This window comes from Vulpes vulpes, chromosome 10 (assembly GCF_048418805.1).
Source record: "Vulpes vulpes isolate BD-2025 chromosome 10, VulVul3, whole genome shotgun sequence".
Taxonomy (NCBI): domain Eukaryota; kingdom Metazoa; phylum Chordata; class Mammalia; order Carnivora; family Canidae; genus Vulpes; species Vulpes vulpes.
Window position 1 is genome coordinate 71,940,225 of NC_132789.1, and position 13,249 is coordinate 71,953,473.

At 51.9% G+C, this 13,249-nt stretch overlaps 1 protein-coding gene across 2 annotated transcripts in view; it reads left to right on the forward strand.

Annotated features, from left to right (window-relative positions):
* Positions 1-1,605: 1,605 nt before the first annotated feature.
* Positions 1,606-13,249, forward strand: part of PLXNC1 (plexin C1) — a 137,930-nt gene continuing 126,286 nt past the window's right edge. Inside the window, exon 1 of one of the 2 annotated variants that reach the window (XM_072724580.1) lies at positions 1,606-2,805. In XM_072724580.1, the coding sequence (XP_072580681.1) occupies positions 1,705-2,805 (1,101 nt within the window). In that variant the 5' untranslated portion in view covers positions 1,606-1,704. The remainder of the gene's footprint in view (positions 2,806-13,249) is intronic. The other variant, XM_025992362.2, reaches the window with a different exon arrangement.

Below are 13,249 nucleotides of genomic sequence, written 5' to 3' on the forward strand. Positions count from 1 at the left end.
GCCATCAGCTGCCTCAGGGAGCTGGCAGGCATTTGTGCATCCCGGATGAGCCCCCTTCTGAGGAATCATGAACCTACACTGAGATGTGCAATGAATCAGAGGGTCACTGTGCTCCAGGAATTCTTGGTGGCCTCCGGGTCACCCCTCGGTGAGTTGGTAAGACCTCAGAGGGTCCAAAGGAAAGAAGTTGGGAAAGGCTGAGACAGAGGGAGAGCCTCTAGGGAATTAAGAGTACCTGGCTCTAAAATTAGAAGGCAGGGCTGGGGAGGGCAGGTTGGAGCATTTAACTTGGGGAACTTTTCGGTGCCACTTGCTGAAAACGATCTCACAGTGGTACTGTATGGGCCACAGGTGGCACCTGGCTAGAGCGGGATGTGTAAGCAGCGCTGGAGCAAGATACGGATTCAGATCTCACCTCTACGGTTAAGCAGCAGTAGGACCCAGGCGAGTCCCATAACCTCACCATGGTCATTCTCACTACTAAATGGGATGATGGTAATAAGTCACTAATTAAAAGGGTTATTAGGACCTCAAACGAGTCTTAGTCCGCGTGGTAAACCTGGAGCAGCAGCTGGCACATAGTAAGTGCTCAATAAACGTTAGCCAGGCTCCTTGAGGCTAGATGGCGAGTAGAACTTTCTAAAGGTCTGGCTAGGTCTGGGAGCCGGGGACTCCGTTGCCAAGGGAGACTGGAAAACCTTTTCAAATACGGGAGCTCTGGCCCCGGGGATCGTCCAGAACCGGAGTCCCGGCGCCGGCCTTTGCTCCATCCACCTCACTCCTCCGACCCGGGGAAGCCCGACCCCTGCGGCAGGGACGCCTCGGTCCCGCGCGCCTCCGGCTCGTCCCCGGCTCCCGCGCGCGCCCCCAGGGCCTCCCTCCCGCCGCTCCACACCTGTCGGCCGCCCTGAGCCTGGGGCCTCGGCTGCAAACCCTCGGCGCCCGGGGTGCTCGCCCCCCGGCGCCTGGCGTATCCCCCGGCTGCCCCCGTACACAGAACCCGAGCGCTGGAGCAGCCCCGCGGGCGCAGCGGCGGATTGTCAGCGCGCCCCGGGAGCGCCGGGAGCGCCGGGAGCGCCGAGGGGCGATGGTGGCGGCCGCGGCGGCGACAGCAGGCGGCTCAGCTTTGTTATGAATAGATGAAAGAGGCCACCTACACAGTAACCCAAATTACGAGACCTTCCTCCTCCCTATCTCACCGAATCGAGAGGGGAGGGGAGATGGGCGTGGAGGGAGGGCGGGCGGGCGGGCAGGAGGCGGGGGGCGGAGGAGGAAGAGGATGAGGAAGGGGGCCAGTTGCATCCCACTTTCACAATGGGAAAGTGAAACGCACAAGCGCACCCAACCTCTCCAGCCCTCCCCGCCTGCCTCGCTCCCTCCGCCCGTCCCCTCCCTTAGCCTCCGCGCCTCCCCGCGAGCGCCGGCGCTGCACAGAGGAACTCTCCGGAGCAGCAGGCGAGGAGGAAGCGGCGCCGGAGCGCGCAGGGCTTGCCGCCGCCGCCGCCGCCGCACAGGCTGCCGGAGCGGCCCCGCCGCGTGCCGCCCTCTCCGCCCTGCTTCCCCGGCGGGCCGCGGGGATGGGGCGGCCGCGGGAGCCCGAGCGCGCGCAGGAGCCGCCGCCGCCGCCGCCCGCGTCTCCGTCGCCGCGCGCCTGAGCCGCCGTCGCCGCCGCGCGCCCTGCCCGGGGGCGGCCCCCCCAGCCCCATGGAGGTCTCCGGGAGGAAGGCGCCGCCGCGCCCCCCGCGCGCCCCGCGCGCCCCGCGCCCCCCGCGCCCCCCGCGCCCCGCCGCGCCGCTGCCCCTGCTCGCCTATCTGCTGGCGCTGGCGGCGCCCAGCCGGGGCGCGGACGAGCCCGTGTGGCGGTCGGAGCAAGCCATCGGAGCCATCGCGGCGAGCCTGGCGGACGGCGTGTTCGTGGCGAGCGGCAGCTGCCTGGACCAGCTGGACTACAGCCTGGAGCACAGGCTCTCGCGCCTGTACCGGGACCAAGCGGGCAACTGCACGGAGCCCGTCTCGCTGGCGCCCCCCGCGCGGCCCCGGCCGGGGAGCAGCTTCAGCAAGCTGCTGCTGCCCTACAGCGAGGGGGCGGCCGACCCCCAGCGGCTGCTGCTCACCGGCTGGACCTTCGACCGCGGCGCCTGCGAGGTGCGGCTCCTGGGCAACCTGAGCCACGGCTCCCTGCGCAACGGCACCGAGGTGGTGTCGTGTCACCCGCAGGGCTCGACGGCCGGCGTGGTGTACCGCGCGGGCGAGCGGAACCGCTGGTACCTGGCGGTGGCCGCCACCTACGTGCTGCCGGAGCCCGAGACCGCGAGCCGCTGCAACCCCGCGGCGTCCGACCGCGACACCGCCATCGCCCTCAAGGACACGGAGGGACGCAGCCTGGCCACGGAGGAGCTGGGCCGCCTCAAGCTGCGCGGGGGCGCGGGCAGCCTGCACTTCGTGGACGCCTTCCTCTGGAACGGCAGCGTCTACTTCCCCTACTACCCCTACAACTACACCAGCGGCGCCGCCACCGGCTGGCCCAGCATGGTGCGCATCGCGCAGAGCGCCAAGGTGCTGCAGTTCCAGGGCCAGGCGGCCCTCGACTGCGGCCACGGCCACCCCGACGGCCGGCGCCTGCTCCTGTCCTCCAGCCTGGTGGAGGCCCTGGGCGTCTGGGCTGGCGTGTTCAGCGCGGCCACCGGGGAGGGCCAGGAGAGGCGCTCCCCCGCCACCACGGCGCTGTGCCTCTTCAGGATGAGTGAGATCCAGGAGCGCGCCAAGAGCTGCCCCTGGGACTTCCAGATGGCCGAGCACAACTGCGTAAGTCCTGCCCCCCACCCCGGACGCCGCGGGGAGCGCTTGGGCCGGGGAGCCGCCGCCGAGGCCGAGGGCAGGGGGACCGGGTCGCCAGTCGCCGGTACCCGAGGCACGCAGCCAGGCGGCTGCCAAGGAGCCGACCTCTTAGGGTCTCCCAGACCGGAGACCGCGGGCTCCCCGGCCACACAGCCAGGGGGGCCCCAAAGGGAGTGCAGAAAGGGAGGTGGGGAGGGCAGGAGTTTGGCTCAAAACTCTAGTGACTGCGTCCCAGTGCCGTCCTTCTCTGTGTCCAAGCGACTCCTGTTTGGGGCTGAGCCTCCGCGTGCAGCGGACCCCCTCCCTTCCCCCCATCGCTGCCCCAGGTGTGGGGTCCCAGCAGGCGTGCGGGTTGGACCTGCTCGACACGGTTACCAAACAGCGCCCCGGGCAGAGCCGCCTGCGAACCTGAAGGGCGTGCTGCCACGCCCCAGCCTCTGCGCCCCCCTCCGGCCCCCCACCCCAAACCAGCAACACGCGGGATGCGGTCCGAAGAGTTGGTAGGCTGCCCAGCGGGGGTCAGTGGCGGCCGCGGAGAGGGGCTCCCGCTCGGTGGAACCGAACCCGCGGTGACCCGGGGCGAGGGGGCGGGGCTGTGGCTCGCCCGGCGCGCGCTGTGGTCTCTGGGGCAGAGGAGGGGCGGTGGAGGTGGCTTTGTGGATAAAAGCTGCAGCCGGGAGGGGAGGGCAGGCTAGGGTGTTGGGGTGCCACACAGTTTCTGGGCTCCACAACTGGCCGGCCCGGCCCCTGGGGCGCAGAGGCACCACCCTTGCCGGGGTGCCCAACCAGCAGGAGCACAGGTTGCCCCTGGGTTCCCAGGGCAGCTCCGGCCCCACTCTTGAGATTGGCAGTTCTTTGACTGGGAAATAAAGCCGCGGTTCAAGAGGGTCCAGTTGATGGGGATTATGGAGCCATTGTGCACTTCTCAGAGGCCCTTTTCCTTCCAAGGCTGCTGGCACATCGACTCCACATATGGCTCCTGAGAGGGGAGCCTGCTGAGAGCCTCCTTTATAACTGGACAGAAATCAAAGAGCAGAAATGAACGGCTACAGGTGTTGCCATTGTTTTGGTATAAAATGCGTCAGAGAGGAAGGGGAGAAGTCTCCACTTGGAAAGCTGTTGTAGTGATACACTGTTGTGTAAGCCTACAGGGGAGCCTTGGCTCCAAGGTATGTTAATATGTGTACAGAAAGGCTCTCCCACCCCCGCCCACCCCTTTCTCTGCAAAGCACATCTTACCAAATATTAGCCCTATTATCTGGGGAGGAAAAAGCTGAGGTCTTTTGCAGGGCTCCTCAGATGGTCATTGGCTTCTCCCTCCTTGCCTGTCCGTTGTGTGCTGGGATGTGCGCGTTATGCCTTCATTTAGTTACTGGTTATGATTTTTTTTTAACAATAAATAACAGATAATGCTCCCTAAATGCCTTCGCCTTGCCATGCACATATATTTCATATGTTTTTTATTAGATCTTTAAGAGTTCAAGTTTGGCAGAAATCATTGCCTTCTACTCCTCTGTTGAAAGACTTGAATGTACCCCCCAAATAGTACTTAGTGCCAAGCTTTAGGCACACTTGGTCTCTGGGGTTAATGACAAGACGGCTCAGAGGCCCCCAGCAGGTAATAACAGTGGAAGTCCAAGCTTTGCCATCTGACAGCTGTGTAGATGTGTGGAGCCAAAACATTTCTCTTGACTGCCTCTCTGTACCCGTTGGGTCCTGGAGGACTTTAGTTCCCTTCCAAACCCAGCAGGCATCCTGAATGCGCTCAGAATCCACGTTTTGGCCCCATCAGGTGTTCCTAACTCCCTCTGGGATGAGGAGGGGAAGGGGAGGTTGGAGAGCTGTGTATCCATCTTCATGGGAGCTTCTGGGAGAGAGCTGTCCCTTGGAAATCAAGCCAGGGATAAATACATGCTGCCAAAAATCTGGAATTGGAAAAATAAATAATTAAAAGAGGTCCCTCCACAGCATTTCTTGCTGCTGTTATTTATCAGGAACTCCCAGTGTGCTCAGAGCTGTGTATTCTGAAAGACAGGGTCCCTACTCCCTGAGCTTGTCATCCAAGTTAAATAATATACTCCGGTTCGAACAATAGCATGTCATGGCTGCACAGGTGGGAGCTTGGAGTTTTGCTTTTTATTTTTTTATTTTTTTCATTTAAGTAAATTCCTTGCTTCTAGTATACCTTAAGGAGCCTTACTGGAAGTGAATTTCGAGAGGGGTTTGAATGGAAAAAAAAAAAAAAAAGGTGGTAGTTTTGATGAGAAAGCTGACAATTTTTCTAACCTTTTAAACATGGAGATAAGATACTTAATTCAACAGATATTTGTTTGATTCCTGCTTATGTGAGCAGTGCTCTGTGCTGGATGCTACTGATTTTGCCACTGAAAGGACAATAGCAGGTTGCAGCCCCATTTAATGGGGTCATAGGATCAGAGTGCCCCTGCTTGTCACTCAGAGCAATGATGTCATTTGATTGCATTTGTTCTGCATTTTATTTTCAGGTTTCGAATGCATTTTGGAAAAAGGCATGCTGAATTATAGGGTGCCTAAAACAAGAGACTGACTTGAAACACTCTAGAGGGAGCCTCAATAGATTCCAACAGCGATTCCTTCAGAGCAGACACAGGAATATTAACAGTAATCCGTAGGCAGTGAGGCACAAGTGGCTGGTTTGCTGGCCCTCTCCTTCCCTACTGGAGGGCTCTCTCATTTTCCGTCTTCAGTCAACCACGGGTAGCAAAGTGATGGGAGGGACTGGGTTGTGCTTTCTCCTTTCTGGGCGCTCTCACATCAGTTGCTTCTGCTAAGGATTAATTTACGAGGTGCTTGTGCAATGAGTGTGTACCCAGCCTTTTATGTGCTGGGTCATTACTTTTTCTGCCTTGCCACCAACTTTGAATCGCTTTCACAACTGTAGTAGGTTAGCTTCGGCCTGCACATGTACCAAGGCAGCAGATACCTGTAGACCCTCTCTCTGATGATCCTAATGAGTATTTGTGCAGTACTTCCCTGCATATTATTTCCTCTGAGCTCCTGTTCCAGTCTGAGGTTGATTCTATGAGGAACAGTCCCATTTACCTGATGAGGAAGCTCAAGAGAAGTAACTTGCTCAGGATAACAAAATAAGCCCCTGAGACTTCCAGCTTAAACTCAGATCTTGAAATGTCTACTTCTATGTTCTTTCCACCACTCTAGTGCTTTGCAGACTTTCCCTTGAAAGTCCTAATTAAAGAGGCAACAACTAACCTCCCCTACAATGTGGGGTTGAGGCTGGATGGTCCCCTTTGAAGTGTTTTAAAACTTCATGTGATTCCCCACCCCACCTCCCATTCTGTTCCCTAACCTACCTATATGCTTGGGTTAATGTAAAAAAAAAAAAATGCTTTAAATTATGTACAAGTTAATTAACTTCCTCCCCTCTCCGAACTCCTGCCATTTTTGGCACACCAATGCGCTCATAGAAGAGTGTTCCCAAGTTTCAAAGTCTTGTGGTTCGGTAGTTGTTTGGCCATCATAGTTGGGTCCTGGGGTTGCTTGGGGTCTAAACATGGTGCCCACCCCCTCTGCAGACATCGAGGGTGGTATGTTTTTATAACTGTGGGCTAATAGAATGGACTCTTGTAGTTTGTTCTACCCCTTGTAGGGATACACACCCTCTTCTTCTCCACTCCCATAATTTCAAAGCCTGATCTAATTTAACTGTCGTGCAGACAACCACAAAACATTCACATGCTCTCTAGCAGACAGTAACGCAAGATACTTCTAGCTATTGTGTGCAGAAGTGATGTCCCAGGATCACTCAGCGATGCGGCCTTGCACATTGCCTCTTGACCTCAAAATCCACAGTCTTCCTGTGATGTTTTTTTCTTCCTTTAGTTTCTGTTATAATCCTGTCCAGCCATTTTGCAATCTGAAGACTAGATGGTGAATTTTACCCCTCTACACACATCCTGAAATCCAAGGATAGATCTTAAAACAAAAAACCCAACACCCACCGAGAGGGGAAAAGCAATCATAGCTACTATCTACTGGGTAGGTTTAATGGACAGGCTTTGTGCTAAGCACTTGATGTGACTTATTTTTGGTTGATCCTCAGAGTCCGTAGCTGTTATGATATTTTTATAGGTGGGAAAACGGAGGCCTGGAGTGCTTTGGTTAGGTTCCACAGCTGCTAAATGGCAGATGATTCAGAACCTGGGTGGTCTGACTTGTGGCCTGGAGCTTTTAAACCACTGCCATGGACAGTCCAGCACGTGGGTGTTGGGTTCTGGTGTCAGTCCTACCCTGTGTGGAGCAAGTCAGGTCCTTGCAACTGCTCTGATAAGATCAGCTGTTTGCAGACATTAGACATGATAGAACAGAGAAACCGTGACTCTCAACTGAGTTTCTGGGTTTGGAGATTGGATGACCAAAGTTCAGGCTCTAGGAGGGTTTTAAGCTCCTCAGCTGTCAACGTTTGGACTGTTGTGGCATTCTTTGTATTAAGGCTCACAAACGACCTCAGACCAATAAGGCCTCAGGGGGCTGCTCTCAGTTTTTGTTCTTGGACACAAGTTAGCTCATGTCCTGGATCCAGAGATCTCAACCTGTTAAGTCTGGGTTACAGGCCCTCTTGTCTTTCTTAGCAGCCACAATTAAAATGTAAGCCCCAGAAGGTCAGGAACCTTACTTAACATTTTGTTCTCTATTGAACCCAGAGTACCTAGCACAGTACCTGGCATGATGTTAAGACTTGAGAAATATTTGTGGAATAGTTAAATGCAGGGTCTTAAAGCGTAATGTTGGAAATGTTTCCTGTGCTCGGCAGCAATGTTTTCCTGAGTCTGGCCACTTCAGACTCCCTTAACCATTGGCCTTTTCTTAATGTCTGATGTCAGGACCTCTTTCATCCTGGGTCCTAGGCTATCTGGCATCCTCTATCCCTCCAGCTCTTCCCAGAAATCCCCTTTTATTGGAAGAGCCAGGCTTCTAGTCTTACCAATATGGGAGTTCACTTTGACCGGAGAAACTCAGCGTGGTTGGAATTTCTATGGTGTAATTTCATAACCTGCGTGATCATGCCTTTCAGTGACAGGAGAGGGCTTTATGCTGTTGGGCAATGGTTCTCCAAGTGTCATCTCTGGACCTGCAGCATCAGATCAGCATCACCTGGGAACCTGTTAGAAATGAGTATTCTTGAGCCCCCATCAGACTTACTAAATCGGAAATTGAGTGTGGGGGTGGGATTGGCAATCTGGTTTAACAGGCCCTCCAGGTGATTCTAATATACACTCAGGTTCTATAACCACTTGTGGTAAGGTGACACAATTTTCCTTGAATTCTGGCTGAGGCACATGGAATAAAAACTTGTCCTATTTTTTCCATTGCAGTTTTACTCAGGGCCATATAAAGTAACCAACCCATCCCACTACCCTTGTTTTCCTTATACTTCACTTATTGAGGTGTGTAATTAGCATGTTTGATTAGCTTCAGGTGTACAACATTGACTCGCCCATTCCATACATTAGTGAGGAGACCATAGTAAAGGTAGTCATCACCATGTTACTATACCATTATTGATGAGATTCCCTATGCTGTACTTTTCATCTCCATGACTTATTTTCTTTTTTAAATATATTTTTTAAAGATTTTATTTATTTATTCATGATAGTTACACAGAGAGAGAGAGAGAGAGAGAGAGGCAGAGACACAGGCAGAGAGAGAAGCAGGCTCCATGCAGGGAGCCCGACTTGGGATTCGATCCCGGGTCTCCAGGATTGCGCCCTGGGCCAAAGGCAGGCACTAAACTGCTGCACCACCCAGGGATCCCTCCATAACTTACTTTCTAGGTAGAGGTCTGTACTTCTGTTTTTTTGTTTGTTTGTTTGTTTGTTTGTTTTTTTGAAGTCTATACTTCTTAATCCCCTTTATCTATTTCACTCATCCCTCAGGCAACCACTAGGTCTCTGTATTTAAGAGTTTGTTTTGTTTTTTTCTTTTAGATTCCACATATAAGTGAATTCCTTTGATATGTTTTTCTCTTATTTCACTTAGTATTATTCTCTCTGGGCCCACCCATGTCATCACATCAAGTAGCAAGATCTCATCCCTTTTAATAGCTGAGTAATATTCCATTGTATATATACCACATCTCCATTATCCATTCATCTCTTCATGGGCCCCGGGGGTTGGTTCCATATCTTGGCTACTGTAAATAATGCTGCAGTAAACGTAGGAGTGCATATCCCTTTTCGAATCAGTGCTTTGATTTTCTTTGGGTAAGTACCCAGTATTCCAGTGGAATTGCTAGATCATGTGGCAATTCTATTTTTAACTTTTTGAGGACCCTCCATTCTATTTTCCACAGTGGCTATGCTAGTTTGCACTCGCACCAGCAGTGCAAGGGCTCCTTTTTTTCAACATCCTCACCAACACCTGTTGTTTCTTGTGTTGAGTTTAGCCATTTTCACAGGTGTGAGGTGATACCTCATTGTGGTTTTGATTTGCATTTCCCTGATGATGAGTGATGTTGAGCATCTTTGCATATGTGTGTTATACTCCTTAGACACTTCTAACTGCTTAAAGCAAATACCTAGAAAACCTAAAGCCTTTCCAGTTTTTAGCTTGTAGTCTGAATCTCAAGAACCTAAAGGTCACAGTTTAATTAGGTCCTCCACTCTTGTATACAGCCTATTTGCATTTCAGTCCAGGATGTGGGGAGAGTCTTCCATCCTGCAGTACCTCAGACCCAGCGCCATACGTTAAAACTCTCTGAGGATCTACTTTTAGAGTGTCAGTCCTGATACGAATTTCTATCTTAGGCACAGTTGGTTGCATGAAACAAACATCTACTGGGCAAGTTCAAGTAAGGAGGTGGAGGTCTTAGTGGAAAGAATTATGAAGAATTCCTCGGAAAGCTAGGAATAGGAGCAGTACTATAATACTGGTTACAGACTCCAGAGCTAGGTCAAGGGGATGAAAGCTGCCGTGTCTGAGTTGTGGGCCATTGAGAAAATTATGTAACCTTTCTGTGCCTCCATTTCTTCATCTATAAATAGGCATCCTATTTGCTTCATAGAGTTATTGTCTGGATTAAGGAGTTAATATGTCTCAGGTAAATATTACCTGACCCATAGGAAATGCCATGTGTGTATTTACTACCCTCACCATCATGATTAACAGTTGTAGGGTGGGACTTCCTTAATATTGAATTGGAAGAAGGTTCTGGGCCCAAGGCAGCTCACAGCGGCTCAACAGCAGGAAGTAATAGATGCTTATTCGAAGGTTTCACTGTCCACATGACTTAGCATGCTACTTCCCTCTGTCGTGCCAAAAATGGCCTCTTCTTCCTCCAGCCCTCCACCTGAATCCTGCAGCCTGCTTTGATACCCAGTCTACTTCTCAATAGCATTTAACCTTCGACATTGGCTATCCACTGATGACAACTCTCTGTATGATTTATTCAAATTATCAAGAATGAGATAGCATTGGGTCCAGCTCCCCTTTTCATACCAGGTTAGAGCCCTACTGCAGGGTAGGGATTTCTTGTCCTTGGGGCAGGAACTGACGCCTGGTCCAATTAGAAGTGGGGGGTCAGCCTGGCCCCCAGATGGTGCAGTGGACAGATTCCCTGAGAATGGAAGGGTGAAGAGCCATGCCACACTGTGACCACCATGTTGACCACAGTAGCATGGTACCATCTCCACCTTCTCTGAAGCTTCTTGGTGTTCTCCATCTGCCCTGAGCATGTGGTGGCACATGGCTGATAAAGACTGGGGCCTGCTCTGAGAAATCCCAAAGTCTGCTGGGAGTTGAGGGGTGGGGGAGCAATTTGTAGGCATTCTAGGTCTGACTGGTTTATAAGAGCATGGTAGTCTTATGTTTTTTGTTTGCTTTTTATGAAATGTGCTTATAGTGTTTTTTTTAATTTCAATTATATATTTTGATGAAAATGCTAGTTTTTATACCGTCAAACTAAATAGAATTGTGACCTTTTCCCCTAGAGTCTGTAGTTGGGTTTTATAATGGTTTGTCTACCTAAAAGTTATAGATACTGTTCTCCTTGGAAGAGTTATGATGGGACCCCAGGAATCCCAGCCTTACTATCCTGGCCAGTGCTCTCAAACAGAGGTCAGCAGACCTTTCCTGTAATGGTCACATCATCAATATCTTAGGCTATGCATGCCACATACAGTCTCTGTTGCATTCATTCAATGCTGCTGCTGTAGCATAAAAGCAACCATAGACTGTACATAAATGAACAAATATGACACTGTTTCAATAAAGCTGTATGCACACTGAAATCTGAATTTCATATAATTTTCACTTATGAAACATTTTTTTTTCTAGCCATTTAAAAATGTAAAAACTGTTCTTAGCTCATGGGCCATTAAGAAAAAAGAACCCTAAAACCCCAAACAGCCAAAAGAAGTGGTGGCCAGATTTGGCCCACAGGTGTGGTAGTTGCCCAACCAGCCCTTATGGAAAGGGCGAGAGTAAAACAAACCTTTACAATGCCAGGATACATGGTATGAGAGGTAGCAAAAAGAAGCTGTGGAAGCCCTTAGACGGAGTGTCAAACTCAGCCTGGAAAGATCTTGGAATCTTCAGAGAGGTGAGGCTGGAGCTGCTGTATCTTGAAGCCATGTGGAGGAGGCAGGGAAGGGAGTTCCAGAGAAAGGGAACAGCTTGTGCACAAGCGGGTCATTGAATAAGCTTGTGAACCGCAGGTAGCTCACCCTGGCTGGGGAGCGTCCAGAAATGAGCGTGGGCCAGATGGCCACGGGCTTAATGAGACAGGCAAAGGCGGCTGGATTTCATCCTGACGGTCAGTAGTTCTCAGACCTTCCAAACCTGGTCTCTACAATAAATCTTAACTAGCCGCTCGGTATGAGAATGAGGTTAGTAGATCATCATTGACTCTGGGTGATGCTCTGGGTGATACCATGGCCAAGGGCCAGGACACAGGGTACAGTAAGGGGTTAGGAGTTTCCTCGAACCCTGCAGCTTGCCCCCCCCGCCCCCCCTCCCCGCCTGTCCCTGAGGCAGCTCACAGGAACTTCTAGGATTCTGCTGAACAGGGTGTGAAAATCATGGCCTTGGCTGATGGAGGACAAGAGCAGGGCAATATGTAGACATGATCCGATTGTGTTCTAGAGAGAGTGCTCGGAAGAATGGAGAGCCGATTAGAAGGATGCTCACTGGTTCCAATGAACAATTTCTTGAGTTATTATATGCCAAGCACTGTGCAAAAATATTTGTCAGTGGTAAATAGAATAACCTGTAGCAAATAAGTCATTTTTATCTTGAAATGAGAGCATTTATAGAGCACCTACCATGTACCAAGTGGTATTCTAAGTCCTTTATCAATATTCACTCATTTAATCCTCCCCACGCGTTCTGAGGTGGGTAATGCGGCTACGTCCATTTTACAGATGAGGGGCCAGAGGCTGGGGTTGGGACTGCAAATGAGCTGAGCAGGTGCTGGGGAATGTTCTCTTTAAGGAGGTTGAGTCAACACCAGGAAGATGAGAAAGGAAGGTAGATGTCCCCGTGGAGAACTGGGGCACGAGCACTCCTGACATGCTGAACAAATGTGAGGTCTAAGGGGAAATGACAAGGTTAGTGTGGTAGAATCCTGGGAGGTGTTAGTGAGGAAGGTTGGAGAAGGCAGCAGCAGCCAGATCCTGTGGGCCTCCCAGGCTGTGGGGGGAGAGGATGTTTTATCTTAAAGCACAGAGGAGCCTTGGAAGGGAAAGGAAATGATGGGACTTGAGTCCCTAGATATTGGCTGTTCTGTGGGGAATGGATGGGAGGTTGGTCCTGGAGGAAGCCCAGAAAGCTGCGGGAGGCTCCTGAAGTGGTCCAGGCAGGAATTGATGTCCCTTGGTCTAGAGTGGTGACCGTGAAGATGGGGAGAATCACACGGATCCTGTCAATTGGAATGAACCTGGGTGGTGGCAGTGAGGGTGTGGGGTCGGGGGTGGGGGGAAGGATGAAACAAGATAGCTTTTTAAGATGTAGAATTGCGAAGTTTTGGTGACCAGTCAGAAGACAAGTTTAACTCATGTTGATTTTTAGGGGCCTTTGGGACCCCCAGGAAGAGCCACCAGGCTGGCAGTTGGCAGTGAGGTCAGGGACTGGGGGCACACCAGGCCCTGTGTTGGGCTGGACACAGTGTGGTTTGGGCTGTATGAGCCTTGAGGGGAGTGGCTGGATCTGTCGGTGGTTGCCAAGCATTCTAAGATGGTCTCACACCTAGTGAGCCCTCAATAAACATTTGTCACACTGAAAAGGAGTTCTCCATTTGGTGGAGGTGGTAATTATAGCACAGTGACCTGAGAGCTTCCGGGGTGTGTGTGTGTGTGTGTGTGTGTATGTGAGTGACACTGGAGCTCTGTTGATAGGAAACCAGGTGGCCCAGAGGGAA